The sequence below is a fragment of the Astatotilapia calliptera genome, chromosome 6 (genome assembly GCF_900246225.1).
Source record: "Astatotilapia calliptera chromosome 6, fAstCal1.2, whole genome shotgun sequence".
Taxonomy (NCBI): domain Eukaryota; kingdom Metazoa; phylum Chordata; class Actinopteri; order Cichliformes; family Cichlidae; genus Astatotilapia; species Astatotilapia calliptera.
The window spans coordinates 20605299-20623152 of record NC_039307.1 but is presented as its reverse complement, the minus strand read 5'-3'; the positions used below and the strand labels follow the sequence as shown (position 1 = coordinate 20623152).

Sequence of the window (17854 nt, the reverse complement as noted above, 5' to 3'; positions counted from 1 at the left end):
TTGTCTATTTACTACCATTTCCTGGAAAAAAAAAAAAAGGCAAAACGGCGACTCGCCCTGCATTTTAAAAATTGTCTACATGCTGTTGCAAAATGCAAACACAGAGGTGTAGCATAGATATTCCAATCACTGTAAACTACATTAATTTAACAGATCTCTGCACGCCCAAATCGGTTCGAGGTCAGTAAGCACAACCAGAATTCATACATAAGGCGCACTCTCGATTTTTGAGAAAATTAAAGGATTTTAAGTGTGCTTTATAGCGTGGAAAATACGTTATACAGAAGAAAAGAATATATCACGATATATATCGTTACCACGCATGCTTCAAATTATATCACATTAACACATAGTGAGTGAGAAAGGTGACTAGAAAGGAAAAACTCAATGCATCATGGGAATCCCCAGCAGCCTATGTCTATTGCAGCATAACCAAGGGAGGATTCAGGGTCACCTGGTCCAGCCCTGACTATATGCTTTAGCAAAAAGGAAAGTTTTAAGCCTAATCTTAAAAGTAGAGATAGTGTCTGTCTCCCGAATCCAAACTGGAAGCTGGTTCCACAGAAGAGGGGCCTGAAAACTGAAGGCTCTGCCTCCCATTCTACTTTTAAATACTCTAAGAACAACAAGTAGGCCTGGAGTGCAAGAGCAAAGTGCTCTAATAGGGTGATATGGCACTACAAGGTCATTAAGATAAGATAAGGGCTGATTATTTAAGACCTTGAATGTGAGGAGCAGGATTTTGAATTCAATTCTAGATTTAACAGGGAGCCAATGCAGGGAAGCCAATACAGGAGAAATCTGCTCTCTCTTTCTAGTCCCTGTCAGGACTCTTGCTGCAGCATTTTGGATAACTGAAGGCTTTTCAGGGAGTTTCTAGGACTTCCTGATAGTAATGAATTACAGTAGTCCAGCCTAGAAGTAATAAATGCATGAACTAGTTCAGCGTCAATCTGAGACAGGATATTTCTAATTTTAGAGATGTTGCCCAAATGGAAGAAAGCAGTCCTACATATTTGTTTAATATGTGCATTGACGGACATGTCTTGCTCAGAGAGGGGCAGCCATCTGCTGTGAGCGGTTGTGGTTGAGGGGAAGAATTCTTTGAATTTGATATTTCGGTGTGTTTTGATTAGCTGTAACCTCCCCTGTGTTTCTATGACTAGTTGAGTGTTAGTCTCTTGTCTCTGTGTGTAATTAGTTCAGTTTCTGTTTTCAGTTTTTTGTCTCTTGTACTTTGCCTTTAGTTTTATTTTCAATTGCTCTATTATTTAGATTGAGCTCAGCTGTGTCTTCTTGCACTTATTCAATTTCAAGTCACTTTTATTAATGTAGCGCCAACATCACAACAACGTTTGCCTCCTATGCACTTTATATTGAAAGGTAAAGACCTGACAATAATGCAAAGGAAAGAAAGAAAAGCCCATGTCACAAACTGGAAATGAGAGTGCAGTTGGACCTAAGAGCAGACTCGATCACTTGAAATATTTACAAGATTTATTCATGAGAGGAATCAACTTAAACAGGAGCACGGTCATTAACAGAAACTCTGCACAGGTGACATGGGAAACCAGGGGGCAGAGAAACAGTCGGGCATGCGGAACACAGGAAGAGCACGGGCTGGAACTTCTGCAACAGAGGAGAGAGGCGTGACTGGACTGGGAAACGAGTGAGAGAAGGCAGAGTGAGAGAGACAAGGCCAACTTTTACAGACAGGTAAGAGAGCGCAGACGGTCATTAGCATCACAGTGGATTCTTTTGTCACACATTAGGTGATCAGTCAAACAGCTCTATTAAATTTATGGAATTCACATTGAGTATAGATAGATATTAAGAAATATGGCTGGGTATCGTCACTGATTTCTAGAATCGATTCGATTCCGATTCACAAGGTCCCGAATCGATTCGATCCACGATTTGATTTGTTTCGATTCGATTTGAATCAGGGAAATTTTGCCTCAGACAGTCAGAAATATTATAATTCTGATCACTTATCAGTACATATCTATATTTTTATATCTATAAAAAGAAAGCTGACGCTTGCGAGACTTGGCCTGGGTTTTTATAGCAGATGACATTAAAAATATTGTGCAGTCAAAAACGAAGTGAAGCAGAGCAAAGTTACAGAGGTTTGATTAGAGACACAGCTAAGCGTACGTGCCGGCGGGTGAGAAAGCCACATCTCAGTGATTCTGATCCGTCGGGTCCGCGTTTTGTGTTCACATCTTTGTGCAGAATCCGTGTACCTGCTCTCATTTACTGTTTTAGCGGTTTGGTGGTTGTAGAAATTTTGTGAGGTTTAACCTGAGATTCTGGCGTTTCGGGCAAAATAAATTTATTTAAAAATCGATTCAGGTTTTAATGAATCGATATCACGTTATCCAAGCCAGAATCGATTTTAATCGATAAATCGATCATCAAAACCCACCCCTATTAAGAAATATAAAATTTTCACTACTGAATGGACATTAATGATTCAATTCAACCTTAACTATAGCAACAAGTCACATCTGTTGTCTAGAGGCACTTTACATTGGAAGGCAGAGACCCTATACTATTAGAAAATGAATCCCACCAATCAGAGAGCCCACTATGAGCAAACAATCAGCAACAGTGGGAAGGAAAAACTGTTGCAACCTCTGTTAGATCCAGGAAATCTGTTGAGACGCATTAGAGGTTAGGGCAACAGATGCAAGTCTTCAGAGCAGTGACAGTGTGACTTTCGTTGTGCATGCTTTAACCTGATTGAGTTTTCAGTTTTCTTACTTGTCAAAATGCATCATGAGTAAAAAACAATCCTTGACATGGTAATGAAAGAGTATTCTCAGCAAAGTTGAGTTAAACAAGTTTTAATGGAAGTTTAAGTTAAATCTTTTGATTTTTACTAATTTTGATTACATCAACGTAATTTTATTACATTAACCTAATCAAATAAGGCCAATTTTGATGAAGCTCCTGACCCAGCCCAAGCTCTCTATGAAGACGAGGAAAAACTCCCCGGGGGGCCAGAATGATGGGAAGAAACCTCGGGAAAGCCAATTCAAAGAGAGATCCCCTTTCCTGGGATGGCTGGGGGGGGGGTTACAGGAATTTCAGGATAGCAAAATTTAGAATTGGCCAAAAAAACCCAAAAAACAACCTTTTCCTGTTAAAAAAAACCAAAAAAATGAAAGAAAGACAAAAAAAGAAAGTTAGGTCACGTATCACACTTATATGATAATATATGAAATGTGTGTGTGTGAGAGATGGGTTTATCTGAGCCAGGGGTGACGCTGGAGGTCCCCCAGCGTTGGGCGCTTCTCCGGGACATCGGTTAAACACGCATCCAGGAAATTCCGGCAGTCTGGAAAGAAAGAAAGGAGAGAAAAGATGAAGATGATAGTTCCAGTGATCCAAGCCATCAGTGAATCTTGAAGTGTGATGTTTTCTTACGTGGGGACAGATGCTCGTTGAATTTCAGTTTGTTTTCAATGAACGTCATGATATTAAAGTCCCCCACATGAAGCGCTTCGTACAGCACCACTCCCATTTGCCACACCGTGGTGGGTCCAGGCCTGTATTTTTTGCCCCAGTAACATTCGGGAGGGCTGTGGATAGGTGTACCTAATAAACAGACACAATTACAATTTCTTCTAAAACAAAAGGCACAAATTGCTACATCTGTGAAGAGCAGGAGCTGAATATGTTACCATAGAAGAAGCAGAACTGCGATTGCTCCGTAGCAAAGCAGCTCAGGCCAAAGTCAATGATACGAACTCGAGGCACATCTGAGCCGGTCTCAATCAGAATGTTGTCACTCTTGATGTCCCGGTGAAAGATGTCTTTCTCTTCCAGGTCCTTTGCTGCATCAACCAGTTGCTTCAGAATGACCTGGAAAAGATGAAAAAGACAGTAATGAGTCAACAGGTTGATGCTTCTCTGATACTCTATGCTTTGATTGAATGCTGTACAGTCTAAGGCTCTTCCAGTCAACTTACCTTGGCCTTTCCTTCTGGTAAACATCCTCCATTTTCTCTTATGTATTCAAACAGGTCCACCGCGGGGACAGGTCTCTCCTGCACCAGGATCAGCTCTGTGCCAAAGTCAAACCAGTCCAACAGAGACACAGGAGCCGACGTTCCCACTGATCCATCTGCTTCAGCTGCAAGCTTCAGCAAAATGGCCACTTCCACTGAGACTTCCTTCCCGTTTTCATCCTGATATATTACAACAAAGTGGATGATGAGGAACAGATGTTTCACAGGTGAACGCTGCACTCAGTCCAGGAATGTAAAAACAGTTCAAGTGTTGCACACTTACCGTCACTTTGATGGGGATTCTGTTCTTGGGAACGTGTTTGATGGCTACCTAAAAGACACAGAGCATTGGTGAGCATTTCCTCAGTATGACATCATTAAAGGTGTAAAACTGCACCTTTAATGCTCAGCTGACGATATTATCCGTTATCTGCATTACTGCCTGTCTTACTCCCACCATCTGAACACTTACTGGGAAATGATCTGTTATCCTGTAGCCAGCAAACACTGCTCCACAGCCGCCATTTCCTAGATGGTGCTCCTGCACATATCTGGCTTGGTATTCCCCTGAAAAGACCCAAATGTTGTTTTACTACAGCTGTGACACAAATTACTCTCTGCTGTACCCTAAATGTTCATTTTGCTCTTCACCTGAGTATAAAAGCCAAGCTGCTTGCTACTTACGTTGCTGGTCGGCTGCTGGATTTTGGACGACGTTTTTGGTTTTGTCCTTTTTCTTTTTCTTGGGTGACTCTTTGCTGTCTCCCGCAGACTTGTTTCTGCCATTTTTTGTGCACCCCTTTGTGTTTTGACTGCAGTCTGCAGATGTGGAAAACAGCAAAAGCACATCAGCGTATTAGATCATACACACAAATATCTCCCAAACACTAATATCTTAAACCGAGCAACCAGCTGTGCACTTAATCTACCCCTCACTCAACTAATTAGCCTACCTTTACCAGTGTCCACGGAGGAAGACGCTTGCTCCCTGTCTTCACTCGTAGGCTCAGCAAGTTTAATCTTCTTCGGTGCACTGGTTGTGCCCGCTCCATCTTGCTGGGCCTTACGCTTCACTGCTTTGACCTGGTGTGTATCTGAGCTGGTGGAAGGAGCAGCCTGCTCAGTGACCCTCCTTCTTTTTACGGGGGTCTTCTTTTCAGGACTGGCCTTTCTTTTAGCCATCCTGCTCTTAGAGTCTATAAACAACAACAACAACACAGTAGTGAAAAAGAGTGCTCGACATCAGGACTGGAAGGATTTTGATGCCATTTTAGGAAGTATTGGTTAAATTATAATAACAAGTTTATCCTTTTGATAAAAACAGAGCAACACGAGTCCATACTAGGTCTACTAAGACTTAGATCTTCATGACACTTGTTGATCTGTTTTTACTGCTGAGTCCAAGAATAAACTTGTCACATTATTTTACCAAAAGACAAAGTGCCCCATTAACCTTTCTTTGATTAGACGTGTTGTAATTATGTTGTTTTCAGTCAAACATACCCATATGGAAAAGAAATGGTACAAATTTATAAAAGACTTGCGTAAGATGTGGCCTACTTCATACAGTGAATCATATCAGGCTTATATGATTTACTCATGAAAGTGGCCACTTTCTCATTACTTTCATATATTGTTTTAGTAAGTATCCAAAACATACAAGTTTCACACAAGACAGATACAAACTTTATAAGATTTATATATATCTTTTCCATATGGGTAGGATTCAAATGTTTCATTTTATACACAGACTGTCAACATTTTTAGAAAAGTAGATTCTGTTATTTGAGGGATTTTACCCAGATTTGATGTATTTGTTTACTTACTTTGATCTCCTGGATCTTTCTTTTCTCCTGAATTTGTATTTTTTCTCGTTTCCTTTTTCATGTTAATTTTTGAGACCTTGTAAAATGGAAAATGTCACCGTGATGAGGGAATACTTCTTCAAATGTGTGCGCTTGTCTTTCCTAAGCTGTTTAAGCGAGTTCCGTAAGTGAGCTTTCAAAATAAACTCAGGCTTAGGGATGGGTATCGTTTCGGTTTTATCCGATACCGGTGCCAAACCGGTACTTTTGAAACGGTGCCGGTGCTCAAACGGTGCTCAAACCGGTGCTTAAAGAATGGAGAGCACAAAATTGGTCCAAAAACCTCTCATGTTCAGCTGTTTTTTGTAAAAAGATAACAATGTTAGCCTTTTCTGCAGCTATGGGGCATATATGGCATCACTCTTGGCTGGAAGCAGTGCTTAATCAATGGAAAAAAAACAAACTTTGTCCTAAACCTCTCATGTTTAACTGTTTTCCACTTTTTCTTTGGTCTTTTTAGCCTTTTTGGCCAGGGTGAAGCGAGTATCTGCCATCAAACAAGAGGACAGCTGCATGTAGCTATGATGATGTTTGCTAGTTCACCTTACATGCATTAATGTAATAACGTGGTTAGCCTACTCAACGTAAATTACACACGAACAACATTAAGCTACTCACGCGGAGAAGAATGGCTGCTGCTGCATCATCATCCGTCATCATTTCTGCTACACTGGCAGGGCTAGGGGCCAGGACTCTCCTCTTCGTGTTTTTGGGGGATGTTGCATAACAGGCAACCCACCCGCAGTAGATGTGCTCGGTGTGAGGTCTCGCAGCAAGCTATCAAATATGGCGCATTTCTCGGCTTTAAAAAACCACTATGCCTCGCCAGGTGTTTCGTCGGATTCGAGGTGTTACCTCCTTTGACAGTATCACAGTATCAGCTTAAAGCACTTGTTGCAGGCTGCTGAGTTTGCATATATTGCTGTGAAGTACAGCTAGACTTTTGACCGCTTCGCCTTGGACATTTTTAATCTGTAGCTCTGCTCTAAAAGAACGCACGTACCTGGACCCGCCTACTATCCTCGGAAACGTAAAATGATTGGCTAGAAGTTTATCACAGCTCAGGAAAAAAAAGCACCGAAATGTGCGCTGCTTTTCGGTCTGGTTACTACCGTTTATGTCAGAACCGGTGCCATCATGGCACCGGACACCGGTACCCATCCCTACTCAGGAGACTATGGCATCAGAACCTTGCCTTTCAGTGACATCACTGACTGCCAGTAAAAGTGCTCCTAAGTAGTTTAAAGAAAAACACTATGGCAGACAAAGCCATAATAATTCATATAATTTAATGAGAAGTCGATATACCTACCTATAAATTTTGTTTTTTAAATTGTGCATTTATTTTTTATATAGTGTAACTACTGGACTTTTTTTCTCTTTTTAAATCTAGAGGCAACCACGTTTTTGAGGTTGTATCACCTTTCCCATAGCTATTCATTTGTGTGAATAGCTATGGGTTAACTAGCTATTGGTGTTAATTTACTGATTAACTTATAAAACACATGCTCAACTTACTGAAAAAGTCCCACAGTGGCTTCCATCCTTATGTTGGTTTGTCCAGTTTACGGCAGAACACATCAAACCTGGGGCCCATGTCAGCCCTACTTGCGGCCGTATATTTAAGTGAAGAAATATAAAGCAATTTGGCACTTGAAGAGCCTTTTTTGTTAGCGGGGGATTTATTTATTTTTGAGTCCAATGTTAAAATGCGTTCTTAAAAAAGTTTAAAAAAAAAATTAATATGAAGGTCTAACCCAGGAGTCAGCAACCTTTCTGATGATAAGTGCCATCTAAAATTTCCTTAGAAGTCAACGTGCCATATGATTGCATTAGCAATAAATTTAATAACGCTCTATATCAACAGTTACACACTATATAGACCAACTTTATAGAATTATATTTGTTCGCAGATGTTGGCATAGAGCAGATCAGCTATTTTGAAACAAAAAATACACTTTTTTTTCATCAGTAACAAGAACTCCATAACAGCAAATGAACTGTACAACAGAAAAATATCTCCCAAACACTAATATCTTAAACCGAGCAACCAGCTGTGCACTTAATCTACCCCTCACTCAACTAATTAGCCTACCTTTACCAGTGTCCACGGAGGAAGACGCTTGCTCCCTGTCTTCACTCGTAGGCTCAGCAAGTTTAATCTTCTTCGGTGCACTGGTTGTGCCCGCTCCATCTTGCTGGGCCTTACGCTTCACTGCTTTGACCTGGTGTGTATCTGAGCTGGTGGAAGGAGCAGCCTGCTCAGTGACCCTCCTTCTTTTTACGGGGGTCTTCTTTTCAGGACTGGCCTTTCTTTTAGCCATCCTGCTCTTAGAGTCTATAAACAACAACAACAACAACAACAACAACAACAACACAGTAGTGAAAAAGAGTGCTCGACATCAGGACCGGAAGGATTTTGATGCCATTTTAGGAAGTATTGGTTAAATTATAATAACAAGTTTATCCTTTTGATAAAAAACAGAGCAACACGAGTCCATACTAGGTCTACTAAGACTTAGATCTTCATGACACTTGTTGATCTGTTTTTACTGCTGAGTCCAAGAATAAACTTGTCACATTATTTTACCAAAAGACAAAGTGCCCCATTAACCTTTCTTTGATTAGACGTGTTGTAATTATGCTATTTTCAGTCAAACATACCCATATGGAAAAGAAATGGTACAAATTTATAAAAAGACTTGCGTAAGATGTGGCCTACTTCATGCAGTGAATCATATCAGGCTTATATGATTTACTCATGAAAGTGGCCACTTTCTCATTACTTTCATATATTGTTTTAGTAAGTATCCAAAACATACAAGTTTCACACAAGACAGATACAAACTTTATAAGATTTATATATATCTTTTCCATATGGGTAGGATTCAAATGTTTCATTTTATACACAGACTGTCAACATTTTTAGAAAAGTAGATTCTGTTATTTGAGGGATTTTACCCAGATTTGATGTATTTGTTTACTTACTTTGATCTCCTGGATCTTTCTTTTCTCCTGAATTTGTATTTTTTCTCGTTTCCTTTTTCATGTTAATTTTTGAGACCGTTTAAAAGTGAAAATGTCACCGTGATAAGGGAATACTTCTTCAAATGTGTGCGCTTGTCTTTCCTAAGCTGTTTAAGCGAGTTCCGTAAGTTAGCTTTCAAAATAAACTCAGGAGACTATGGCAACAGAACCTTGCCTTTCAGTGACATCACCGACTGCCAGTAAAAGTGTTCCTAAGTAGTTTAAAGAAAAACACTGTGGCAGACAAAGCCATAATAATTCATATAATTTAATGAGAAGTCGATATACCTACCTATAAATTTTGTTTTTTAAATTGTGCATTTATTTTTTTATATAGTGTAACTACTGGACCTTATTTCTCTTTTTAAATCTAGAGACAACCACGTTTTTGAGGTTGTATCACCTTTCCCATAGCTATTCATTTGTGTGAATAGCTATGGGTTAACTAGCTATTGGTGTTAATTTACTGATTAACTTATAAAACACATGCTCAACTTACTGAAAAAGTCCCACAGTGGCTTCCATCCTTATGTTGGTTTGTCCAGTTTACGGCAGAACACATCAAACCTGGGGCCCATGTCAGCCCTACTTGCGGCCGTATATTTAAGTGAAGAAATATAAAGCAATTTGGCACTTGAAGAGCCTTTTTTGTTAGCGGGGGATTTATTTATTTTTGAGTCCAATGTTAAAATGCGTTCTTAAAAAAGTTTTTAAAAAAAATTAATATGAAGGTCTAACCCAGGAGTCAGCAACCTTTCTGATGATAAGTGCCATCTAAAATTTCCTTAGAAGTCAACGTGCCATATGATTGCAGTAGCAATAAATTAAATAACGCTCTATATCAGGGGTGTCAAACTCAAATACACAGTGGGCCAAAATTCAAAACTGGAACAAAGTCGCGGGCTAACAGTAATATTTATTGAAATATATTTATTGCTCCAGATATAAGAATGAATCTTTTCTTATAGACTCAAAAACGTTTTGCTGAAAAACTGAATATGGAACAAGCAAAGCCTAATACTAGACAATATATATATTAGCTGTATAATACCAGTAGGCCAGCTCTGATAGTAATTTGGTATGGCTTCGCGGGCCAAATGTAATTAGTCTGCGGGCCAAATTTGGCCCGCGGACCAGAGTTTGACACCTATGCTCTATATCAACAGTTACACACTATATAGACCAACTTTATAGAATTATATTTGTTCGCAGATGTTGGCATAGAGCAGATCAGCTATTTTGAAACAAAAAATACACTTTTTTTTTTATCAGTAACAAGAACTCCATAACAGCAAATGAACTGTACAACAGAAAAGTATCTCCCAAACACTAATATCTTAAACCGAGCAACCAGCTGTGCACTTAATCTACCCCTCACTCAACTAATTAGCCTACCTTTACCAGTGTCCACGGAGGAAGACGCTTGCTCCCTGTCTCCATTCGTAGGCTCAGCAAGTTTAATCTTCTTCGGTGCACTGGTTGTGCCCGCTCCATCTTGCTGGGCCTTACGCTTCACTGCTTTGACCTGGTGTGTATCTGAGCTGGTGGAAGGAGCAGCCTGCTCAGTGACCCTCCCTCTTTTTACGGGGGTCTTCTTTTCAGGACTGGCCTTTCTTTTAGCCATCCTGCTCTTAGGGTCTATAAACAACAACAACAACAACAACACAGTAGTGAAAAAGAGTGCTCGACATCAGGACTGGAAGGATTTTGATGCCATTTTAGGAAGTATTGGTTAAATTATAATAACAAGTTTATCCTTTTGATAAAAAACAGAGCAACACGAGTCCATACTAGGTCTACTAAGACTTAGATCTTCATGACACTTGTTGATCTGTTTTTACTGCTGAGTCCAAGAATAAACTAATAATAAAGATTTGAAATAAAGATTTAAATAAAGAAATAAAGATTTCAACTAATTCTTCTTCAGTCATATGGGTATACACACTATATAGACCACCTTTATAGAATTATATTTTTTTCGCAGATGTTGGCATAGAACAGATCAGCTATTTTGAAAAAAAAAAAAAGACACTTTTTATTAAGAACAAGAACTCCATAACAGCAAATGAACTGTACAACGGAAAATGCAAATGCCATTTATGGTCTCCTCAAAACAATGATAAGAGACATAGGTCTCCGAGTGTCCAGCATGCAGACGGCTACCTGAGGACACTCTTCGTGTGAGAGAAAATCTGCTCACAGGGATATGTAGAGCCAAATACTGTCAATAAGGCCTCTGCAATGTTCTGAAGACAGTTAAACTTGTCAGGTAGTGATGTCCAGCAGGTGAAAATGCAAGCTCCATGAACAGGCACACCTATGGATTCCAGCTGTGTTCGTAGTTCTGCAAACTTTGACCCCCACAGAGTCAACCTTTTCAGTTCAGTCAGCTGCATTTCAATGTCATCTGTGTCCAGCCAGATTCCATACCCAAATCCACTTGCTCATTAAAGCTTTCTGGTTTGATCATAAAAGAAAACATTGGTCCATACACCTAAAAGCCCCGATAACGCATTGTGAATTCTGCTCGAGTCTACGGATGTATCCGTGTATTTCCGCGGTGCTGATGCTGCGCTGAGCGGAGAGCTCCTGAAGCCCTTGAAGTGTCGGAATGTGGAAATTTCAACATCGCTTGAAAAAACTACCAGCTAGCAAAGTCCCTCTCACTGGTAGGCTACGTTATTTTTAGCCAACTACAAGTTGAATCTGGTACATGGGGTTGTTAGTTTAGATACCGTCATTAAGAAGCAGTACAACTAATGTGTCTATGCGAGTTAATTTGCGATGTGCTCCGCTGGCACGGCCATTAATTTTTTAATACACCTTCTCAGATTAATTCACTGGGTGTCGTGCCATCAGTTAACCCTTCGCGTGCCAGCTGCGTGGCAGGAGTGCCCAGGATTGCCGACCCCTGGTCTAACCCATGCAAAATACAGGGCTGCAAATTCCCCTCTTGTCATCTAAAACGATTGCCTATTATTGTCACAAGGGGGCGCTTTGATGCAGTCTTGCTGCGTTACGACCTTGTGTCTCGTGCGCAGGAAGCATTGGCTGTCTCTTCCTATGAGAGCTTCGCAATAATGGCGGTCAAGTGTTTTTTCAACAAAGTATGCAGTGCTGCAAACTAGATAATGAGACCAAATTGTTTTTGTTTTTTTACATATCAATGCTAATAAGCTACTCTTTTATTAGGCCCCGAACTCTGACCACAAAGGGAATAACGTGTGTCGAGTTATTTGTCCCGGTGAGTCACTCGCTTTCGTTAGCTACCTGTTAAGTTTAGACAATGTATTTTTCCCGCCGATTAAGCTCAGAAACATTTGAAAAAACTAAACAAAACACCAATACAATCGGGAACTGTGAGAATGTAGTGTGTTGTTTTACTTATCTTGTTGTTCCTTACAGTAAGTACAATAAGTGTTTAATGTTCTAAGCTACAGATGGTACTGCCGATGCTAGGTGTGATGCTATAGCTGCTATGTGCGGTTACTCAGGACTCAGGGAGGGGCGGCCCTCTGCTGCTACCGGTTGGGGTGAGAGAAGGAAAACAGGATAAAGACATGATGTGAAAGAGAGACAGAGATTAATAACAGGTACGATTCAATGCAGAGAGGTCTATTAACTAGGGGTTTGCGATAGAAACGATATACGATAGAAACGATATAAATTTGGCCAACGATAGAGATTTTATACCGCTCTATCACGATAGCGGATGTTGATGATGTCATCAAGCTGCGCCTGTTTTGGTCGAAAGCATCGCAGTGGCTACAACCATTATCATCTGCAAATTATGCTCACAGTCATAGCAAAGAGAGATGGTGATTGATTTTAGGAGACAGAGAGGCGAGAAAACTCACACCCCAATTCAGATCAATGGAAACCCTGTGGAGAAAGTCTCTAATTTTAAATACCTCGGTGTTTATATCAACGAGGACCTTAATTGGAACACACATACGGACTTCCTCATCAGCAAAGGCAGACAGCGCCTCTATCATCTGAGGCGTTTAAAGAGGTTTAAGATCTCCAAGAACATCCAGAGGAGATTCTACACCGGGGTCATTGAGAGCATCCTGTGTAATAACATCACGGTGTGGTACGGGAACTGCACAGTACAGCAACAGAAAGCCCTGCAGAGGGTCGTGCGCACAGCTGAACGCACTATGGGAACATCTTTACCAACACTGCAGGACATCTACGCTGAAAGGTGCAGATCCCGGGCCATCAGGATCACTAACGACTCCAGCCATCCCGCTTACAAACTGTTCAGGCCACTGAGGTCAGGGAAACGCCTCTGTAGCCTGAAAACAAGAACTGAAAGGTTCAGGAGGAGTTTTTACCCACAAACAGTGAGACTCCTCAATCAAAACACAAATCGGACAACATGATGGACAATTCCATACACAGTATATAATTTTCTTTTGAGTTTTATCCTTATTTTTATTTGTATTTTATCATTTACATCTGTATTTACGTAAATACGTACACTATAGCTCTTAACTATTACAGCGTAATATTTTGCACGATATTATACATTTTTATACTTTTATATAGATATTTTTTTATTATAAGTTTAGTAAGATGCACAGTCGGGGGGGGAGTACTTTTTAGCCGGAAAAAACATTTCACTGTGTGTTGTACTAGTTATAACTACATGTGACAAATAAATAAAGAATTGAATTGAATTGAATTGAAGCACTTTTGAAATATGGGGAAAGCCAAAAACTGCGCTTCCTCCACTTCCGTAACATTGATACATTAATGTTGAATTCTCTCGCAGCTGCTCTATTCCCATGTTGTTGTAGTATATTAATAACTAACCTCGTATTGTGGATGAATAATCTCAGTTGTTCTCCTGACTGAAGTTTGCCCCGTGTATAGCATCCTGCTATGCGACTGCATTTGTCCCTGACCACCAGAATCCGTCACGATAAGTTAACCTTTATCGAGTGGGAAAAAAAGTTGGCGTTCATCCTCCAGCTTCACTGTGCTAATGTTATGCTAACATAGCTGTGTGGCTAGGAATCGTGTAGCACAACATTATATTCCAGGTAGTCCAACTTCAGTAACCATACAAACGCCACTGCTGTTTAGTTTTCTGTCTTCATTTATGTCGGAAGTGGTAGCAGAGCTGTACGTTTTAGTTAGTTTCAAAAATCTCTGTCAGAACATGGTATGTCATGTTTAGGTGGAAAGTAGCGAGCTTAACTTCCTGCTAACTTCTAACTCCGTTAAATTTAATAACTTCTGTTTTCATGGATGCCTGGATGTTAAACTTAATTGTTACACCTGGTAAAGCAGCAACGATGATGATTTTATTAAAGATTAAAGAATTTAGACCGTTTTTAACTCTGTGTTCGTTTGACTTTGGGACCTGAAATGGACGGCATTTTGGACCCAGAGTATTCCGCGAAGCTCCTACTACGGCAGCCGTAATTCTCTGACAACCCAGCAGTGCGGCTTACCAAAGTTGTACTAAAACATTTTTTAAGATGAAGCTCCTTTGAAAGCGTTTAAAGAAGAGGCAGACTCAGATCTCTTGAACAGGAAAAATCCTCAAGAATGCATTTTTTTTTTGCCTCCAACACAGCATTCATATTTAAATTATTTTAGTTTAGTTTAGTCCAATGATAATCAGATTCAGTGAGACACTCACAAGAACAGATCTCTATTTGATGCAGCTATTGTGGTTGTTTGTCGGTGCTAATTGTGTTGACAACCTTTTGGGTAAGAGCATATTCTAATCATTAAAGTAAATCCCAGAAAACAGGAGCAGATAACAACAGAGTTCTTCAACTAAATCTTGGAAACCAGGCGTCCGCAGAAAGCATTATTCAGCACCCAGTATGAGGCTCTAAAGAGCTTGTTGTGAGGAGGTAATAAGTGTTATATTCAAAAGGCACAGAGGAAATGGAAGATCTCAAGACATGAGGGACACAGCACCCTAATTACTTTCCAGCAGCCAGTTTCAGGGAAGATTGTAAGAATAAAACCTGGTACACCTGGTTTGGTACACTCTGGAGAGCACCAAAAATGTCCCTTTCTTTCTTTCTTTCTTTCTTTCTTTCTTTCTTTCTTTCTTTCTTTCTTTCTTTCTTTCTTTCTTTCTTTCTTTCTTTCTTTCTTATGTATATATCAGTACAAATAACAAGTAGCATAATTGTGAGAGACACACTTCGTTGCACCAAAAGCTCCAAAAGGAGCTGTAAAAATTAATTAACCAAATGTGCATGAAGCATTACTGTGCAGCAGTGTTGTGAGTGTGAAGAACAATGCTTTCTCATCTTGCTGTCATCGTTGTTTGAAGGTTTTACAGATCAGATAAAAATCTCTCTCTCCTCCAGTTTTGATCAAGATGTCTCTGTAACCACTGGGGTTGAAATCTTATTCTGTGTTTGGACATAGAAAATATGTTAAGACTGAAGCTAGTGATTTATGTTTATAAAATTTGGTTCAGTGCATGAAGATCATTTCTATGTAATGTGTTGGCCCAGCTGTTAAATAAGCATCTGGATTTGGAACAATTTTATACAAAATCCTTTATCATAATTCAATTAAAAAAATATAAACAGTGGATGTCAAGTGGTGAAAAGCTTTTACTTTTTAATAGTCATTCCAGCTCACAGCTTGACTGCATCATGTCATGCTGTAGCAGATTGATCAGAAAGCGGCTTTAGTCTCTGCTGCCCTCTAGTGCTCAGAATGGTTTCTCCAGACCGTGACTGAGAATAGTTGACAGCACTGATGGGTGAGTGCAGTATATTTTATTTCATTTTATTTTCATTGAATTCATAGTTACCATGTACAAAAGGGAACACAAATTCTTTGGTGGATGTTTGACGGGATTTGCAATCTTTGTCTTGAAAATGTACGCTGAAGCCTTTTGCCCATCCGAAGCCTTGCACTCATCAGATTTTCTAAAAGTGGGGAAAAAAACAAAACAAATGCAAGCAGCCTTATCCCAATACCTTTGCAATAGGCAAAAATGTCCTCCCTCTTGACCCAGCATGGTATCTGGATCTAGATTATGCCAAGAAACTGTGTGCCAGTTTGTCTTGTTTCAAATTCTTATTTTCTTTGGACATAACACAGTGATTCTTGTTTATCTCCACCACCTCCTTTAAACCCACTGATTTTACACAACTGAAATTTCAGATGCATGCTGTCATTGTTTGTGTAGCAGCAGTCGCAAACTTTTTCATGACTCCATATCTCTGAATGCTCTTTCTCTGCAGATCCATTTTCAAATTCCATAGTGCATTATGCTGACATTGAATTTACCATAAATATATATTCAAAAGAAACAAATGATTTGGATATGAATATTATAGATACGTTTGTTTTTTAGTTAAAAGCTAAACATATTGGTGGCAGTAATATATTCTCTGTGTTTTGATTAGATGCATATTTGTAACAACCTAATCAAAGGCTGTTGGTACTCCCACAAACACATTTTAAGACCAGAGGAGATCTTTTAGAGTTGTAGCCCCCAGGTTGTGGAATTCTTTGCCTTCATTGCATTTATTCTTTTAAACATCAGCTTAAGACTCATTTATTTAGACTGGCTTTTAACTAGATTTTTGCTGTATCTTCGATTGTGCTGTTTTGTGTATATCTGTTTTATATTATTGTGAAGCACTTTGTGGTTCTTATCCTGTGAAGAGTGTAATTACTTTACTGCAAGTATTGTAATTTACTGTGGTGTTCTGGGTAAGCAAAGCAGGCTGTGCTTGTCCTGTGAAATCGAAAAATAGATATAATTTAAAATCTACCAAAGCAAACATGATCTCTTTCTCTGTGTGCATCTCTCTCTGTTGCCTGTTTGCAACCACCCAGTAAATTAGTTCCATCTTGTGGCCACAGTTGAATATTGTCTTCAGGAGCAGGTTTCTATTGTCACTGTCTCTGGCATTGTCATTTCTTTATGGGTGTGTCTGTTTCACATTAACCAAGGCTTGAGTTGAGCAAGGTGAAGGGCCACCAGCTGATCCTGGTTATTTGCACATGCACATTTTGGATAAACATCTGGACTTCAATGGAAATTTGACAGGAAATCAGAGTGGTAGCTGAGCTGCTGCTGGCTCTGTTTTCACTGCTCTGAGATCAGTTGTCATCTGTGTGTTATTGCACACATGCACAGATATGTGTAGCATTAGCAAGTAACTGAGAATAATGTGATTTATCATCCTAAGAAAAAAGTTTTCTCTTACTAACCACCTTGGCTAACATGTGTGATGCTTTGTTTTTTGTTTTTTTGTTTATGAAAGGGTCTGATGGTTGTCTTTGGGAAAAGGTGGAATTAAAAAAAAAAACCCAGGAAGGTTTATTTTTCTTATCAACAAAGACACACAAAAAATAAGGAAAGGTTGTTTTTTATTGTTACCCAGTCTAATAATGAAAAAGTTTTTAAAATCTCATGGATTAAATGTGCAGTTTATATAGGTGGGAAGTAATGAAGAATAAATACTTGAGTACAGGAACGAAGTATAAATACTGTACTTAAGTAGAATTTTCAGATATCTGTACTTTACTTGAGTATTTATTTTTCTGACAACTTTTTACTTTTACTTCCTACAGTTTAACACAAATATCTGTATTTTCTGCTTCTTACATTTTCATTACTTTAGGTTTAGCACTATCATTAATGGCGTTTGTGCGGGTTAAAGTGTGCCGAGGCGAGTGCGGCTGTCTGTATGTTGTAGACAGCATCTAACTAGCGCTACAGAAGAGGAATGAGCAGAAAGGCAGTGATGTTTCTACACAACATAACGTTTCTATCAGCTCGAAAAATAATCAGCGAACACACAAACTGTTCCTGTGCAGTTTGTGGCAGTGTGTTGCTAGCTAAAGCTCCATGGAGGGAAAAAAGTGTGAGCTAACTTCACTCAGAGATGGAGAAAGGCGTAAGAAAAGAGGAGAGAAAAAGGAGAGGTTGGATTTAAAGGTAAT

The 17854-nt window shown here is 39.5% G+C and overlaps 1 protein-coding gene across 2 annotated transcripts; it reads right to left on the bottom strand.

Moving 5' to 3' along the window:
* Positions 1–2405: 2405 nt before the first annotated feature.
* LOC113024189 (serine/threonine-protein kinase pim-2-like) lies at positions 2406–13758 on the bottom strand. 2 transcript variants are annotated; one of them, XM_026171051.1, is made up of 11 exons: positions 13727–13758; positions 10304–10546; positions 7977–8219; positions 4970–5212; positions 4701–4835; positions 4489–4583; positions 4300–4347; positions 3978–4196; positions 3690–3870; positions 3433–3603; positions 2406–3343 (listed from the first exon to the last, which is right to left on the bottom strand). In XM_026171051.1, the coding sequence occupies exons 2-11, from the start codon at positions 10530–10532 to the stop codon at positions 3252–3254; spliced, it is 1656 nt and encodes a 551-aa protein (XP_026026836.1). In that variant the 5' UTR covers positions 10533–10546; positions 13727–13758; the 3' UTR covers positions 2406–3251. The 2 variants fall into 2 exon arrangements, with proteins under 2 accessions (XP_026026836.1, XP_026026837.1); XM_026171052.1 differs by lacking the exons at positions 7977–8219; positions 10304–10546; positions 13727–13758 and adding an exon at positions 5843–6018.
* Between the last annotated feature and the right edge of the window lie 4096 nt (positions 13759–17854).

What these genes read in the sequence shown, in the direction of transcription:
- LOC113024189 (XM_026171051.1), bottom strand. Translation starts at nt 10,532, where the DNA reads ATGGCTAAAAGAAAGGCCAGTCCTGAAAAGAAGACCCCCGTAAAAAGA. An exon ending in CTCCGTGGACACTGGTAAAG is followed by an intron (nt 4,836 to 4,969) that starts GTAGGCTAATTA and finishes CCACATCTGCAG; the next exon opens with ACTGCAGTCAAAACACAAAG. An exon ending in GGATAACAGATCATTTCCCA is followed by an intron (nt 4,348 to 4,488) that starts GTAAGTGTTCAG and finishes TGTGTCTTTTAG; the next exon opens with GTAGCCATCAAACACGTTCC.